This window comes from Ooceraea biroi, chromosome 1 (genome assembly GCF_003672135.1).
Source record: "Ooceraea biroi isolate clonal line C1 chromosome 1, Obir_v5.4, whole genome shotgun sequence".
Classification (NCBI taxonomy): Eukaryota; Metazoa; Arthropoda; class Insecta; order Hymenoptera; family Formicidae; genus Ooceraea; species Ooceraea biroi.
In genome coordinates, this window is record NC_039506.1 from 11,514,024 (window position 1) to 11,533,154 (window position 19,131).

The window sequence follows — 19,131 nt, forward strand, 5'->3', positions numbered from 1 at the left end:
GTGACTAGCTCGCAATTCTGCTCCTTTACTCGGGCGTAGGGAAGTAAGTTGGGACCGCTGGAAGGGCAACCGTGAGACAATAAGGCTCCAAACTCTTAAATAACAAATCAGTCGTATATTTGGCTCGCTAATACATCTGACGGACGAATTCGCGTCCGCCAGGATTCTCACTGCGAATCGACCGGATTGCGCACAACTCGGAACGGTCGGCGAGGCGAATATTTCTAAGCGGCCGCACCGCTACCCGAAACTACCCGGGATCGACTCTCGATGTTCGCTCGGCAACGGGTCGGAAATCCAGATGAACCTGGAGACCTCCGAAGAAACGCCACATCTCGGCGAAATCTTCCCGGATCCCGTGGTTCCGATACGATTCCGGCCCCGATACACTCTCTACGGCAGGCCGACACGTGCACGCAGCTCTGAGACCCGCTAAATCGCCTCGCGATATGGCTCAGGCCCCGCGACGCGCTCAACCCGCGAACGCGAGCACGATACGATACGATACGATAACCACACGGAACTCGACGTGTCGATCTCCCCGGGCGTCGGTCACGGCTACACGGCAACGGCACCCGACGGGCACCACATCGAGCTACGGCTCTCGCTGGTCCCGGTAGAACGGGTCGACTCTCTACGACCCTCGCCGCCGCCCGATTAACGAATCTTTAACTACGCATTACGACGTGAGACGCGACGCAGACAGACTCCGCCGGAAAACGATACTACACGCGACACGGCGACAAAACTACACTTTACGCGAGAACGATAGACTTTACGCACGAATGATGAGAACGATACTGTACGCGAGAACGATAGACTTTATGCACGAATGATGAGAGCGATACTGTACGCGAAAACGATGGAAGCGATACTTTACGCGAAAACGATCCTGTACGGCATAACGCCACCTTCGACCGAACGGCAAAGGTCCCCGCCCGTACCTCGGATCGCGACTCTCATTTCGACAACGCACAACTCGCAACCACAAAGCGCGACGCAAATAACAAATCACGACAACCAACGATACATTACGCGACCACGATCCAGCACGGCATACGGAACGGCAGCCCGCAATCGCAAATTCCCCGCACGTAATCCGGATCGCGATAATTACAATTCGACAAAATACCAATCGCAGTTACAAAGTGGACGAGAGCTGGCTGTGACTATTAATAGGAGCGTCCCTCATTACGCGAAATTAACCGGGGCCGACGGACCTCGCCTCGGTACATCTTGACAACGGCAAAACGGCATAAAGTCGCCACACGTGGCTCGAAGATCGTGCATAAGTCCGCGCAATTACGAATAGTAAATATATACGGGTTCTAACTCGGGAGCTCCGAGGGGGGGGGGGGTATCTCCGAGGCGCGAGGGTATAGCGTCACGGGAGGGGGGGTCCTCTCAAGTGTCCTCCGCGGTCGAGGGTGTTTATGTAAACATATATCTAGGAACGAACCATGGTATGCTGTATGTTAATATCTTATTATATTTTCTAGCGCCGATACCCGGCTGCTATCAATAAGATGTTTATTTAAACATATTTCTAGGAACCGTGGGATTGTTTTATAGATAAAAATTTATTTTCGAGCGCCGATACCCGGCTGCTGTCAATGAGCAATTGAGAAGAGGCGATATACAGATCTAGGAATGTGTTCGGAATTGCATTAAAGGAATTTTCGGAAACCAAATCGTCTGAGAAATTGATCATTCGAATAGCTGTGCGGGTGATGTTTGTCTCATAAAGTCATTCGAGAAGTTTCGAGAGTTGAAATCGAGAAGGAAATTCGGGACAAATATTTTCTTCCTACGCTGTTTGTCCCGCCAAATCGAGACAAACATCAATCGCAATCTAATGGTTCACTCGCGACTTTTCTCAGGAGACATGCGCGAGGAGATGACGTCAGACGGCGACGGCCAATCGCTCGGCCTGCGACTCGCTCCGCGCATGCTCCTTATCATCGGGCTGCGTGAGGCCCAACCATGTGCCAATCGCGTGCGGCACGTGGGGGTCACCCCCAAAACTTTGAAATCGATTGGGCCTAGCCAAAATTCACGGGCTCTACAAATAGAGCTCCAAGCGATCCGCGGACTCACTTCACAGTCAGTCTGCAAAGTATCAAAAGTTTTCTGGCAATCAACTAATCGCAAAGTCTGTCTCTTTCAGTGCGTGCAAATTCCGTCGCTCGCGGAATCGTCACGGTGATAAATTCCGTCGCTTGCGGAATCACCACGTTGATACTTTCCGTCGCTCGAGGAATTAAAACGGCGATTTGAACTTGTATATAGTGTACATAATTTATTTCAATTATATATAACTTTGTGCCGTTACAACAGACGCTTTCTTCTTTTGTGTGTTCGTGGATGTGCTATCCGTCCCGTAATACCTCGCGTATGTAACAAATGGGACTTTTAGAGAAGTTTATTTCTCAAGGGTGATACGGTCGGAAAGAGAGGCGTCACGTTTGGAAATAAGCGGTCACTTGTATTAGAGAAGTTTATTTTCGAGCGCCGATACCTGGCTGCAGGGTGGAAAGAGACGGAGATATGGTACCGATATCATATAATCAAACGGAAAAAAGGTTTAGCATCACAGTTGGTTACGAGTGCTGTAGAAAAGAGTTTCCTGAAAATCTTCAGTGTGAAAAGTTCTGTGCAACAACATGGAGTAAAGTGATCGCTCCGGATTCGCCAAAAGGGTACGTACTCGAAGTCGATCTCGAGTATCCGCGGCATCTCCATGACGCGCACACTGACCTGCCGTTCTGTCCGACGCGCGATAAACCGCTAGGCAAACGGCAGGATAAGTTGCTCGCAACTTTATACGACAAGAAGCGGTACGTCATCCATTACCGCAACTTGCAACAGTGTACGCGTCACGGTCTTCGCGTCACAAAAATCCATCGCGTATTAGAATTCGTGCAATCTCCATGGCTCCACGATTATATTGAACTAAATACACGATTTAGAACGGCCGCTACCAACGATTTCGAGAAAAATTTATATAAACTAATGAACAACGCGGTATTTGGAAAAACCATGGAGAACGTGCGCAATCACGTAGATGTTAAACTTGTAACGAAATGGAACGGACGATACGGCGCGGAGGCAATGATCGCGAAACCCAATTTTCATAGTCGCAGCATCTTTTCATCAAACCTGGTCGCGATCGAGATGCGTAAGCTCGAGGTGAAATTCAACAAATCGATCTACGTAGGTATGTGCATCCTCGACATATCCAAGGTCTGTTTGTACGAGTTTCACCAGGAGTACATGTTACCGTTATATCACGACAAATGCAAGATCATGTACACGGATACCGATAGTTTAGTTTATCATATCGAGTGCGAGAACGTGTACGAACAAATGAAACGCGACATTGCGCGATTCGATACAAGTGATTATGCATCCGACAACATTTATGGAATACCGCTCGAGAACAAAAAGATACCAGGTCTTATGAAAGATGAGAACAACGGCGCGATAATGACGGAATTCGTGGGGCTCAGAGCGAAAATGTACGCTTTGAGGGTAAATGGCAAGAAAGACACCAAAAAGGCGAAAGGTGTTAAGAGTAATGTAATCGTACGAAAAATAACTTTTGATGATTATACGCAGTGTTTGCAGGAAAAGATTGAAATGAGTCGAGATCAGTCTCGTATAACATCGCAGTTGCACAAAGTGTACACCGTTTGCGAGACGAAAATCGCTCTGAGTCCGTACGACGATAAGCGCTACATTGTACCCGATTCCACGAACACGCTACCGTGGGGACATTTGCGGATACCATTGTAAAATATTTAGGATAAGGATATCAATAAAGAGTTGTATTTCATATATCGTTATATTTTCATATATAGTTATACATTTATATATGTTTGTGAAAAATAAAAGTATTAAACGACATTGTCTTTGTGTATCCATGAATTGTGCGATCCATCGAATCCCAGTCACTTCACGTAGACCTCGTCACCTCTCCTGCGCAGTACTTTCTCCACGAGATACACGTCCGGATACCTCGTGCGACGCAACTCGTGCTCGTAGAACGCTCCGGCGACTGGTTTGTCGCGATAGTCATCGAGTAGATAGGTCACGGGGTTGGTACGCTGCACTTTAGCTATGCGAAAAACCTCGGTGGTCCAGTTTGGCATGTAACCCTTCTCGAAGATTGTCTTGTATTTGCTAACGTGTACCGAATCGCCTACTTTGAACCTTGCTGGAGCTGCTATCTTTATCGCGCTGTATACAGTAGTCAAGAGTCTCTCAGCAACAGCGGGGGTTACGTCAACAGGTCGCATGCCGATTGTTCGATGCTTTCGGGTGTTATACTCCTTGACGAGTTGGGATAGCGCGTCGACCCACTTGTAAGTCCCATTAAGGGTAAACATCTGCCACATGGCGTTCTTCAGCGTACGATTGAATCGCTCGACGACCGATGCCTTCAATACCGAATACGTGGAATAATGATTGATGTTGTGTTTTCTCATGAGTCGTTGCACGTCGGTGTTGTAAAATTCCTTCCCCATATCGGTTTGCAAGTTTTTCGGACATCTCTTGCTCTCTCGAATTATCTGGGCGATAGCCGCAGCCGTCTCGCTTCCGCCTTTGCTCTTGAGCGGCACGGCCCATGTGTACTTGCTCAACACATCGATGACGGTGAGTATGTAGTGGTAGCCTCTGTTGAAACGTGAGTACGGGCGCATCTCGACTAAGTCTGCCTGCCACAGGTCATCGTATCCCTGAACTATGACCCGTCTTCGTGGAAAATTTCGTCTCGCCGGGGCATGCAGTTCCTCGACGAGTCGCCGCTTCTCGGAACTGACGGCACCTTTCTTACATCCTTCGGAGCTCATGTTTTGACGAGTACAAATCATCGACTGGTCGGCACGATATGTGTGAAGATAGTTACATTATGTCTCAAAACTGTTCCTGAGCCGTTCGTACCTGTTCGCGGTCGTTCGTTACTTGTTCGTACCCCTTCTGTAGTTATTCCAAGATGATTCGCTGAGGCTGGAGCTCCGCGGGGAAAGTGGGGGAGCGCTGAGGCTGGAGCCCCGCGGGGGAAGTGGGGGAGCGCTGAAGCTGGAGCTCCGCAGGGGAAGTGGGGGAGCCTTGGAGTTGTTGTTGATGCCCAATCTTTGGAGATCCGTGAGCGCCTGTTGAAAACCGTCTAGCGTGCCCCGCGAGGAGAGTGGGGGAGGGTTGTTGTATTCGTTGACCACTCTTTGGAAATCTGTGAGCCCCTTTCGAAGATCGTTAAGCGCACCTCGGTAATCCTTCATGTTCAAATTTGGTGAGAGATATTCGTTCGATGCGAATGACGTTGAACGATTGGTTCGTATTGACGATACGCGTATCAATTTATAATGATACCAGCCTTGTTCTTTCCATGTTCTTTCCACGTTCGTTCCACGTTCAAACACGTTCGTTCCACGTTCGATACACGTTCAAACACGTTCGTTTCACGTTCGTTCCACATTCGTTCCACGTTCAAACACGTTCGTTCCACGTTTTTAAAACGTGCGTTAGCTGTTTCTGAGCCGTTTATCAGTCCTTTATTAGCGGTTCGCGATCATCCGATTTGTTACCCTTCAATAGGCGTTTGCTAACGTTCTGAGCCGTTCACCAACGTTCGAAAGCCGTTCTTGAGTCGTTCCTGAGACGTCGGCTATCCGTTCAGTGGGTATTCGAAAACCGCTCTTTTGCCGTTTGTTGTCTTCGTCATAGTTGTTGGTTAGTTGTTTGTAACCCTCGCTTTCCAACTTTAAACGTCGAAGATCGTCGTATGCGGCCTGGCACCTCTTCATGTCCCTCTCGAATGCAATCAGCTTTTCGTTAAATTCTTTCTGTTGATTCCTCAACGCTTCAACGTACCGTTCCACGTACAGTTTATTGACGGCGTCAGTATCAGCCTCGGGCTCCGCTACGTGGTGAATCTTGCACGACTTTGCGTCAAAGTCCGTACCGATGCGACACAGAGCGTTACGGCGCACGTAACTTCTCACTAATTCGTCCCAATGACGGGAATTGTTGCTGACTGCGTCGTTTCCCCGTTCGAATAGTCCAAACTTGTTGAGAGGCATTCGTTCGATGCGAGTGACGTTGATCGACTAGTTCGTTTTGACGATACACGAGTCAATTTATAATGAGACCAGCTTCTCGAAGTTCCTCGATGATCGACAGCATCTCGTTGTCGTGAGAGTTGTGTCCGGCTTGACGCGAAGCTTCGAGCAATCGTAGGCGATCCACCAGCTCGTTGGGATCGTCCCAGTGCACGTAATCGATCGCATTGTCGTTCAGTGTCATGACACGAGGTAATCCTCTTCCGGATTTCTTCTTAGGTTCAACCGGTAGTAACGGTGCGATTATGTATTTATACTTGTATCCCCTGTTACTCTTTACCAGACCTCGCGCGCTGTGATTGCGTCTATACGCGTTCGTCACCAACAGCATGCTCTTGTACGTTTGCATATCATTTGCCGTGTACACGTCCTCGTCGAGATGTTTCTTGAAAATCAGCTCGTAAAGACCAGGTGTACCTTTGTGTCGCACGTCGTCGATAAGTATGTTATCTTCGTGGTCTATCGCGAATCGTTTATTACCGAACATCAGCCCATCCTGATCGATATAAACGCCGAACACACGATCTATCTCATCGTCACGGCTTATAACAGCCCCGACGTACCGTTGACTCAGCGGGCCCAATTGAGTCCGCAACGAATCGTCCATGGTTTCGAAAACGTTCTCAGTTGGAAGAGACGGTTGTACGGCTCCGATTCGACGTCGTTTCGATTCGTATGATTCGCGATCCGGTGAGCTGTTCCCTCGTTTTCTATTTGTCTTCAGGGTGCATGGTACTGCAAGCTCTACGGTACGTGGCGTAAAGGTTATCAATGGCGCATCGCTCGATCCGATTCAACGCCGTTTCGATTCGTATGATTCGCGATCCGGCGAGCCGTCCGTTCGTTTCCTCTTTACCCTACTCCTTATCACATTCTTCTTCTCACACTTCGGGGCGCGTGGTACGACTCGCGCTTCGGGAGTACTTCAATCCCTACGTCCGACTCGTCCTTCACCGCGCGTGTGCTCGAGTTGTCAACGATCTTTTGCAGCGGTTCAATGATTGGCCCAAAATATCTCCTCACCGCGATATCATCATCGATCATATCGGTCTTCAGAGCACGATGTTTCTTGCGGATCGATTCGCTCGTTTTCTCAATCGCCCTCGCGATTTTTTCACGCTCACGAATATCATTGCTCCCAGCCATGTTGTCGATCAACGACTAACCGCTCCGCGGTATCGCAAACACGTTAAATCCGTTTCTGTATCGACCGTTAGCGAGTGGGCTGTCCTTGTCTATCACTACGAAACCGTACTTGCGTTGCCAACAACTACGACACAACGCACAGAAATCATCGTACGTCATATCGGTATTCACGTGATCGTTGTACACGTGTTTCAGGTTGGTACCATCCTGTTTAAACAGGATCAGCAGGTTCGCGTTGTCGCGTATAAGATGTTTCGGTATTCTCGCGTACGTCTGACAGAGATAGAAACAGTCGACGTTCGAGTGTCGCCCCATCGCAAAGTATTCTCTCACCGTATCCAGCTTATCGCACGCCACGTCATCAAAGACGAAGATCGAGTTTGGACGCGCCTCGTTCAGTGGAATGACGTCACTGTTATTGGAGAATGTAAAGTAACCGATTTCATCTATCGACGACAACAGAGTTTCCAAGTACTGATATTTCGGCTGCTGCAACGACTTCGAGTACACGTACACGTTCTCGAAACGTACACCGTGCGGACTCTCCAGCAGGCTTATCAGAACGTTGGTTTTACCGCAGTTCGAGGGGCCGCAGATGATCGTGCGTATAGTGGTCGGCAGCACCGGGCCGTGTTTGCGTTTCTCCTCATTGTCCCCCATCAGTCGTAATCTGTCGTTGCAGTTCGTAACCTGTATCGTCAATGGTTGCCGCACGAATCTCATTTTGTCACTTCTCGGTGGAGGAGTGGAGTCGCCTATTTATAGGCGCATGAAACCGCGAATAGCGCAGTATCAAAATGTTTGTCACGCTGACGAGTCCTTCCGATATACGCGATTTAACCGCTGAGCAGTTACAATTTGTGCCTAAGGTAGTTCTGTTGCAAGTGTGCGGGAACTATATCGAACACGTGTAAAACAGGCTCCCGGAACATATAAAGGCGGATTCGGATGTGCAGACTTACCGCCGTTGTCGCGAACATTACAATCAACCGTGGCAACAAACGCACATCGACGGTCCGGCACCGTTGATCAGGGATTGCCCTGAATGTCAGCGCTCGCGACGAACGAATCAGTGAGAGGCGGAAGTTTGCTGAATCGCGCGATAAACGCGCTTCCTTTCAAGCTGCACATTCCCGGCTATCAGTTTTGTGGTCCGGGTACGCGACTCGAGAAACGATTAGCCAGAGGTGATCCGGGTATAAATCCGTTGGACGCAGCGTGCCGCGAGCACGACATAGCGTATTCTCGGGGTAAGAATCTCACCGAGAGACACGCGGCGGACAGGATACTCTCCAAAAGAGCGCGAGAACGCATTTTCGCGAGGGATTCGACTCTGGGAGAGAGAGCCACCTCCACGGCTGTCTGGACAGCGATGAAGGCCAAGACGAAGCTCGGTATGGGTCTGAAGACGAAGAAGAAGACGACGAAGAAAAGAACAACGAAGAAACGGATCCTTCCGGTAGCGAAACGCGGTGGTATATTACCGATTCTACCGATGCTGGGTGCACTCGGATCGTTGGCCGCCGGGGCAGCGGGAGTCGCAAAAGCGGTGAATGACAGCAAAGCCGTGCAGCGTCAACTGCAAGAAATGCAGCGTCACCATCGCGCAATGGAAGGTTGCGGATTGTATTTCGCTCCGTACAAGAATGGACAGGGACTGTATCTCGCCCCGTACAAACGAGGACAGGGCGCAGTAACAAAGAAAAAAAAAACGTCAAAAAGGCGATAAAGATGCCTACGGGTGTAACCACCAATGTAGAATTGGATCAACTGGCAAGACGTATGCGCGTACCATACTTTAGAGGTGTTTTCATGCGTAACTCGTTACCGATGAGCGGTGTACGTCGAAACGAGAGCGGTATCGTGAATCTGGACGATGCAACGGGTCCCGGTACTCATTGGGTAGCATACGCAAAGAGGGGAGGCCACGTGATATATTTTGACAGTTTTGGTGATCTCCGACCGCCAAGGGAACTGGTGCAATATTTCGGACATGCGGTGAAGATTCAGTACAATCGAACGTCCTATCAAACTTACAATCAGAGCATCTGCGGACAATTGTGTCTAAGGGTTCTCCAAACGGTCGACGATCAGTATGAATTTAAAGCCTAACGAGGTGCTATGAATATTCAGTATTCGTTGGGCGGTTTCTCCATCATGTCGCTGACACTCACGCTGACCGGGAGGAGTAGTATTCTCGCGGTAAACTACTTTCCATCCATAGATTTGAGCGACGGTGATTACGAGCTCGGTCTAATGGATTTTGAGACTTATCACACGATACCGAACGTGAACGCTTCGAACAATACATTTTATTTTGGCGAAGACGATGCGGAGATTACAATTCCCAGGGGATCGTACGAACTGCGAGACATAAACGAGTTTTTAAAACGTGCAATATCAATTTCACCGAAACGGCATATGATTGATCCCAGCGACGAATACCCAATAGTGCTCCGCGCTAATCACAATACGATGAGGAGTGAGATTAAATGCTCCTATAGAATAAATTTTGGAAAACCAAACAACATTGGATCGCTGCTGGGATTCTCGTCGAAGCGTATATTGCAACCGCAACAATGGTACGAATCGGACACATCGATCAACATCATCAACGTGAACGTTATCCGCGTAGAGTGTAACGTGACCGCGGATGCGTACAGCAACGGCGAACGCGTGCACACGATACACGAATTTTCGCCGAGAGTGCCATCGAGATATAAGATATCGGAAAGACCGAGACAGATCATTTACCTGCCAATCATCGTACGGTGCATTACGGATCTAACGATACGCGTTGCCGACCAAATCGGGCGATTGCTCGACTTTCGTGAAGAAGAGATCACGATCAGATTGCACGTGCGACGGCGATAACGTGAGATGCTCGTATTGAGCGGATCGAAGCAAGCGACAGATAACGCAATCTTTACGAGGCCAACGTTCGGTAATAGTCAGTCATCCGATACCACCAAGAAGAAGAGGCTCACCGCATCGAATATTGAATTTTTGAGATCTTTGGGTTTCGCGGTACGAAATATTTAATCGCGAAAAAAAATGACAGAGATCCTCAACATCGGAGACGAACCGATCTTTGACAATCGCATCGTCAAGATCGAGACTCACACGTACAATCCGTTCGCCAACACGACGTTCGGACACAGCGACGAGATAAGAATACCTATACAACAACAGGATCTGTACACACTGCCACATGAAAGTTTTTTGTACATCGAGGGAAAACTAACGCTCAACGGAGACCTTATTGGACTTCGTATGGTGATGGGAAATAACTGCGTGGCGTTCATGTTCGATGAGATTCGCTACGAACTTGACGGCGTGGAGATTGATCGCAACAGAAACGTTGGCATAACCAGCACGCTCAAAAACAATACACTGTTAACATTCGACAGAGGCATAACCCTGGGTAATTCCGGTTGGGATACGTATTATAGTGATAATGCAAATGGATACTTTAATTTTTGCGTACCGCTCTCCATGTTACTGGGATTTTGCGAAGATTACAAACGCGTGGTGATCAACGCTCGTCATGAACTGATTCTGATATGATCGCGCAACGATAACAATAGTCTGCTGGGAAATCCCGCGCTGGCGCCTGTGATCGACATATTCAAGATACAATGGCGAATGCCGCACGTGTTATTGAACGAGATAAATAAGTTGTCGATACTGCGTGCTTTGGAGAGTGGACGATACCTTACCATGGGTTTCCGATCGTGGGACCTGTACGAGTATCCGCTGTTACAGAGCACGACCAAGCATTCATGGGCGATTAAGACCGCGACTCAGCTTGAGAAGCCGCGATACGTCATCTTTGCTCTGCAGACAGGTCGGAAGAACGTCATGTCCGAGGACGTTACCATATTCGACGACTGCAAACTAACCAACGTGAAACTGCATCTCAACTCGGAATTTTATCCATACGATGACTTGAATGTGGATTTCGAGAAGAACAAAACCGCCATCCTTTATGACATGTATTCACGTTTCCGTAGGGCTTATTATAACTGCAATTGCGCCGAGGCATACTTGACTCCTCCCAACTTTCTTCTTCGCGGACCTTTCGTGGTTATCGATTGTTCGCGACAGAATGAGTCTGTCAAAAGTGCCACCGTGGATGTGCGATTGGAATTTGAGTGCAAGGAGAATGTACCGCCAAATACAACGGCCTACTGTCTCATCATACACGATCGCGTGGTCGAATACAGCCCGTTGACTAACGTTGTACACAGAGTCACCTAAACGTGGCAACATCGCGATCTCCATTATATAAAAAAAAACAGCCGCATCGAGAACGATTGTAGTCGACGCGTTGATACCACAACCAGTCATGTCCGTACCGACGTTCGTGGATCTGCAAGGCTTTATCATCGGCGGAAACTTTGTCGTGAAGGAGGTTACCGTGCTGAGAAATGGAAATATTCTCTCTCACTATATCTTTGGACCCTGCGTGCCATGGTACAGTCTCAACAAGGCGGAGAGACGTCGTGCATTCTGGCTGATGGCGAATCATCACGGATTACAATGGGACGATGGAACGATTCCGTATCGATGGGCTAAAGATCTGATTGCAAAGGCGGTGACGGACGAAGCATCATATACCATCGTATACGTCAAGGGACGCGAAAAACGCGAATGGCTGCGGAATCTGCTCCTGGATGACGACGATATCTACATCGAGACTATCGACGCTCACTACGAAGACGTACCATCTTTGAATAAGCTGGACGTTACGCATACTTTGCGTTGTAACAAACATGTAACCAAGTGTGCTTTGCAAAATGTATTTAAACTGTTTAATTGGTGGTCTTACCATACGAAATAAAATATGTTTTTATGAAACACGATTCTTCTTATTTCCCCTATCCCATCCCCTCCTTATAATTGGCTGAAGAATCGAACACGTTCGTGCACGTTCAGTATTGCATCAACTCAAATTCCATACGTAAGCAGCGCTGACATCGGCGCTTAAAAATGTTTAGATAATCCCCTCTCCTTATAATTGGTTGAAGAATCAAACATGTTCATGCACGTTCAGTATTGCGTCAACCTCAGTGCGTACAAAACCTAACCAGCAGCAGCAGCAATGAACTCCATTGAGGGAAGCAGCATGAACTATTACGTTCCGCTTCAGGACGCCGAAACTCCACCGAAGAAATGTATCAGGTACGTTTAAGAATCTTCTTCTTTGTCTTTTGATTTTTTTAATTTATAGAGAAAGTATTTTTTTATTCATGATTTTTTTTCTCACAGCGTTTTACCCGCACGTCGTGCAGTTCGTATACTGAACAGCCGATACGCACTGACGGCTACGGGATATAAGTACCTGGACATCGGCATCAACGTCGGTCCACCGAGCTACGTCGAGATTGCGATAGGAGATCATCGAGGAAACGAGCTGATCCTATCTCTCGAAACGTGGAAGGGACTCTACGAACAACGATGGAACATCCAGAACCATCTCTGCAAGGATGTTCGCGACCGTCCTCTCACCGTTGGACCGTTAACGGTGCGATTCAGTGAGAGTCCAGTGTGTGATACCAAACTCGTGTGTCTGGATTTGTCCAACGTACGATTGATGATGACCGAATCGACGTTCTTCGCCATGATTAACCTGGACCGCTGCATCGAGCTGACGTACGCTCAGTTGGATCGTCTCGTTGAAAAGGTCGACGCAAAGATTGCGCAATTTTCAAATATCGCGTCCGCCGAGACTAAAGATGTAACAAACGTAATATCAGCAAGCAATTGCTTCAGCGCCAATAACATTATAGATTGTGAGCTGTTGGCTCTGGTTTTTAGTAAACCATTGTAAAAAACAGATACAATAAAGAAATACTGTTCCAGGCATAAAGCGTACTATTCTTTTCCTCACGCTCACTTCCCTTACGCACTAGAGTATCCTCTATGAGGCGCTTCGCCCTTAACTTGTTGCATCGAAACGTAAATATTTTTTTCTCTAGATCGTTCTCGAAAAGGCTGCATCTTCTAGTTTCGTAGACAATGTATAGTAGTATGGGGATGAAATACGTGTATATGTGCGTGTTGTGTAACCGAAAAGCGCCACGTTACGCCAGCTCTAGACTTTTAGCAGTTTTATTACCTCAACACTTAACCATTGCACATCTAGCCTAAATCGAAAGCGTCACGTTACGCCAGCTCTGGAGCTCTTGAATTTTAGAGTTTTACTACCTCAACACTTATCTTAATGTTAACCATTGCATATTGCAATCCCTACTCTTCTTCTTTTCTACGGGCTAGAGGCGAAAGATTTTTTCCGTTCAGTCAGTCAGTCTTCAGTCTTCGATCGTGTGATCAGTTGTGTGAGCAGTGTAAGAGCAGTGATTGTATTGTGATGGAGAAGAAGAATTGTATTAATATTGAAGAAGCTAGGTGGACGAGGTGGGAGAGGAGAATGCAAAAGGATGAAGGAGAGTATTACGAGAATATATGGATACGACCGGATGTTGGCGGAAATATCTTCCAGCTCCGCCACTTATATAACATGGAGGAGTGGGATGAGAACAACGAAGAGGACTGGAATGATCCGCGTGAGTCTTTTGACATTGTTATACAATTGCATTCGTGGTAGGATTGTTACTAAACTGTTTTTCTTTTTTCAGCAACGAAATCTGGGGAGAATGAGGAAGAAGAGGGGATGGCGCAATTAACAAAACGATTGTGGATAGATGAGGACGTTGATGATGATGAGATATGTAGGTATTTTTTCTTTTTTTTATTTACATGGACTTATTACTATTGACAAATGAACTAGCGCGCCTGTGTTGTCTAGTACTACTAAACTCATGTTAGGTAGGACTAATAAACAGCTGTTATTTTTCGTTTTTAGAAGTATTATATGATTCCAAGCGTGCGAGGATAGATGAGGAAGAGGAGGAAGACGAAGCGGAGGAAGAGGAAGAGGGGGATTATTATTAAATTCATTTTATATTTTATATTATTAGGCCCATTTATATTTTATATTTTATTATATATGTATTACTATTACTATTTTCATATATTGTATTCTTATACTATATAGTTTTCTATTTTAATACATTGTAATACATATTATCCTTATATTACTATTAATACTCTTATTACTATTACTGGCATTAAAACATATTATGATTCTTATATTATGTATTATTAATTATATGTATTATTAATTTCATTTATATATTTTATTACATTTTAAAATTATATATCTATTACAATTATATATCTCTTTCTTATTTTCATTTCCTCCTTGTCGTCCTCATCCTACATTCCCACATACTAAAAAATAAAAACAAATATATATTTATTAGTTATATAGTTATTTATTAGTTAGTGCTTTACATCACAAGTAGATCTTTTTTCTTTTATTTTTAAAATTTTAAAACTTACGTGGCGTTATAGCAGGAGGGATCACCGCTCCAAACGAACCCCTTCTCCTTCCTCCCTCTCTTCCGCCTCCTCCTCTTCCCCATCCTCCGGTTCCATGCAGCTTGCGCAGACCCCCTCCACCTTGACCGCAGAGGACCCTCGTGAGCGCGGTCTACGTGCAAGCGGCTGGCCCCTTCTGAAACCCCCTCCACCTCGACCGCGGAAGACCCGCGTGAGCGCGGTCTACGTGCAAGCGGCTGGCCCCTTCTGTAACATAAATATTTTAAATTCAGGATTACATGATCGGCTTTTCCGTAATATACATTTTCTTTATTTACTATTACATACCTGTTTCTCGCTGCTCTTCCATCCGCAATGTGAACGTATCCGTGGCTGACAAGTGCTTGCGTCGCGTTGGTCCGTGAAACACTTCTCCTCACCAGTGTTCGATAGTTCATTCTATTTGTTCCATAGTTTATTATATTTCGGAGCACGTGCTGTTGTTCCATTGTTCATTATATTTCGGAGCACTTGCACGTGATAGTTGCCCTCAACAGTGCCCGATTAAGCGAATGCACCGATTGTTTAGTGTTTTTTATATTTCGGGGCACTTGCACATCTTTTCTCCGCACTTTATACATTTATGTACTATACGTAGAATGCCATGGTGTATTAACTGATACTTCCGTAGCACCCAGGGATCGTTGTATTCGTCATAGATCCACGAATCATCAGTCCAATCAATTTTCAAATCCGGGAAGTTGTAATACGGATAGGTTATCAACATATCGCATAAACTGTACCAGTTTCTCATCATTAACAGTTCGAAACACCTCCCGGAACCTGCAGGACCCAGAACATTCATTATTACATCGCTATAACCTGTGTACAGGCCTGGTTCTTTTGAATGCTGTTCACCCTGAATAAGTCCTTGTCTGACGTGGCGTTCATTCGTACCGCGTATACCGCGTTCTCGATCGCACAGAAACTGCACCACTGATATACGTTGCCACCTCCGGAACTCGGGATGTTCTTCTATCACCCAGGTCGCCATGCTCGCGTATTGTCACTTTCACTGTTCAATGTTTTTTAATTGTTCACTGCGTATATATCGGGCACATGTTGCACGGGAATATCACATATAATGCGGAGCGGCAATTTGTACACCAGCGACCGCGTATTTCATCCCAGGTGTCTACTTCGTGTCTTCGTATAATGTACACTACAGGTCCAAGGTCTACATTCGCTGTGCTGATTGCACATGACATGCACAAATCTGTAGGTCCACCCGTTGAATAATAACAGTATATGGCGCAGACACTGGTGAGTGGAGAAAGGGTCATTCGTTGGGAATCGGATGTTATTCTATGAGTTTCTTTTTCGACCGCTTCTGCACTGCTAAGATACGCACTCTCGTCTGATAATATACTTTCTTCGTCACTATCCATTAAAAGGCGATCGCGGGCGACACGTTTCTCTATATCGTCCATATCGATGTCATTGTCAAAGTTGAAATCATCGTTAGATTCGGAATCGATTTCCATGTTTTGCACACATAAATTCGTTTTGCGCGCACAGAACTTTTCTCACTGAAAACTTTCAGGAAACTTTTCTGGAGCACTCGCAACCAACTGTGATGCTAAACTTTTTTTCCGTTTGATTATATGATATCGGTACCATATCTCCGTCTCTTTCCACCCTGCAGCCGAATATCAGCCCTTGAGAAATAAACTTCTTTAATACAAGTGACCGCTTATTTCCAAACGTGACGCCTCTCTTTCCGACCGTATCACCCTTGAGAAATAAACTTCTCTAAACAGTCCCATTCCTAGATCTGTATATCGCCTCTTAATTGCTCATTGACAGCAGCCGGGTATCGGCGCTCGAAAATAAATTTTTATCTATAAAACAATCCCACGGTTCCTAGAAATATGTTTACATAAACATTTCATTGACAGCAGCCGGGTATCGGCGCTCGAAAATAAATTTTTATCTATAAAACAATCCCACGGTTCCTAGAAATATGTTTAAATAAACATCTTATTGATAGCAGCCGGGTATCGGCGCTAGAAAATATAATAAGATATAAACATACAGCATACCATGGTTCGTTCCTAGATATATGTTTACATAAACACCCTCGACCGCGGAGGACACTTGAGAGGACCCCCCCTCCCGTGACGCTATACCCTCGCGCCTCGGAGATACCCCCCCCCCCCTCGAAGCTCCCGAGTTAGAACCCGTATATATTTAATACTATTACGAAACGTCGAGATGCCGCGAGGTTCCGCTTACCCGGCTACGTGGACTATCGTCGCAGAGTGGAGATCTTATAAGTCGACTCGTCCCTCGAAGTCCTTATCTCGGGCCCACGGCAGGATCGCTCTAGTCCTCAGCCGTCGTCACAGCACGGCCGCTAAGCCCAAAGTCGTCGTTACCGGGGCTCGCCTGGAGGTCCTTGCCCTTCGCGCATCAATCTGCGCAACCCCTCGCGCATCGATCCACGCATCGATCCGCCCCTCGCGATCGCCGCGTTATCGCCCCCGTCGCCGCTATCGTCGGCTCGGCAGGTTGCCGTGCGATAGGCGCCAAGTTCGAAACTCCTGGATCCCCTTGTTGTGTGTTCCGCTCCTGTTCCGCTGCCTCCGGACGCCGGCTGGCCATGCCCTTGTCCGGGACGCGGAAGGAGGCGACGATATGCTCCGGAGTCCTTGTCCTGGTCGCAGGTTTTATTTCCTCCTTGCTGACGGCTGGGTAATCCCTGTAAAGCTGATGGTTACTCTCCCTTGGCCCTTCCTTGTGCGAGGGTTTTCGTGTCGGGGCGGTTTCGGGACGGCGTGGATCCTCCCAGACGACCCCGGAACTCGTGCTCCGCCTCTCCAGACTCCGTAGCCTCCTGAGTTTCCCTCGATGTCCAGTGGATTACATAGTCCAGACGATGATCCCACACTCTGCGAACACTAATAAACTCGCGCGCTCTCCGCGCGGCACAAATAACCACGGTAATCGTAATCGAGCAACAAGTTCGACGCTCCCTCGCCTGAGGGAACGATCCCACCAAAACTGTGCCACCTCGATCGGGCGAACCCTTGTGACGGACGCGCGGGCGTCACGTCACACTTCTTCTGCGCTTATAATAGTTTAAAAAGTAACTGCGTCCCTTATTTGCACCCTGAACTTCTATTATATTCTGCGTGTTTTCCCACGCAGTTCTATCAAAAATCTTAACACAATCCGAAATCGGAACCTCTATCCCCTTTGTCGTTGCACCTCGAGCACCCTCCTTGGCCAAAATATCCGCTATCTCGTTACCCGTTATACCTCGATGAGAGGGAACCCAAACATATAATATCTGCAGACTATTCCGCCGCTGCAAGTCAAAATGCAATTGTCTCGCTTGCAGAGCATAAGGATTCTTATACACGTTCTACTTATTGCTGGCCAAAGCCTCTAGAGCACTACTACAATCCGAGAACACTATCAATGATCGGTGCGATCGATATTCCTCCTGACCCATGATTGAACGAGCCGTATCCAATGCGACCCAAATGGCGAAGCATTCTGCCGTATACGCCGAGCATTCGCGAGGCAAACTGGCACAATACGCCGTCTTCATTTCGTCCACTACAACCGCCGCCCCCGTGGAGAGAGAGCCCTTCAGTCGAGATCCATCCGTATACATGACCAACGGGTCGTCCGTCAACCGATGCTTGTGTATCACTTCTCTGATTATGTCCTGATCCTCCTCAGTGTATTGCGCCGCCTGCAGCGGTACCGCGTATTCCACCTTTCTTCTATATGCCAACTCGTTTCCTACATCGAAATCCACTCTGATCTTCTCCGTTATCTCTTGGTAGCTACACTCCCACAACGGGTATCCCTCCTGTGAGGGTCCTAAAATACCACTCATTTTAAATACCGTGTCGCATGCTTCCGTGAGAACGCTCAGCTTTTGCATAGGGTTGCAATATCTTGCGAAGTGTTCCATCCTAGACAGAGCAACCAAACTGTATCGCATTTCCATCTGACCATACTTAGGGCCAAAGCACAAACATGGCGTAACGATCTACGACAGTCGTAGTCGTAGACGTAAGTAACGCACAAGCTTTGACGTATTATTCCTGTGTCGTATAAAATATACTTAAGCTTCTTAACCAAAAGTAAGTACATTGATATTTTCTAAATAAATTAAGAATAATTCTATTTAATAAAACAAAGTTAATTGTTTAATTGATAAAAGTAAATGAGATTTTTATTACTACGACTGTCGTAGATCGTTACGCCATGTTTGTGCTTTGGCCCTTATATACCTTGCTGCAATAGTTCTTGGCCAGCGTCAGAGCTCTTTCCCGTAGTAGTGAAACCTTGGCCTCGGCCACAATGACGTTTGTTGGTGTCGAATTGCGGTACCCCATCGCCGTGTGAAGCCCTGCGAACTGACCTCGCTCCAATTGTAAACGCGCCTGCTCATTTGCAT

General features: G+C 47.0%; 1 protein-coding gene across 1 annotated transcript; it reads left to right on the forward strand.

The window, feature by feature from the left end:
* Nucleotides 1–10,988: 10,988 nt before the first annotated feature.
* Nucleotides 10,989–11,528, forward strand: LOC113562333. The gene has a single exon (XM_026971568.1). It carries the CDS (start codon nucleotides 10,989–10,991, stop codon nucleotides 11,526–11,528), a length of 540 nt encoding a protein of 179 aa, XP_026827369.1.
* Nucleotides 11,529–19,131: the final 7,603 nt, after the last annotated feature.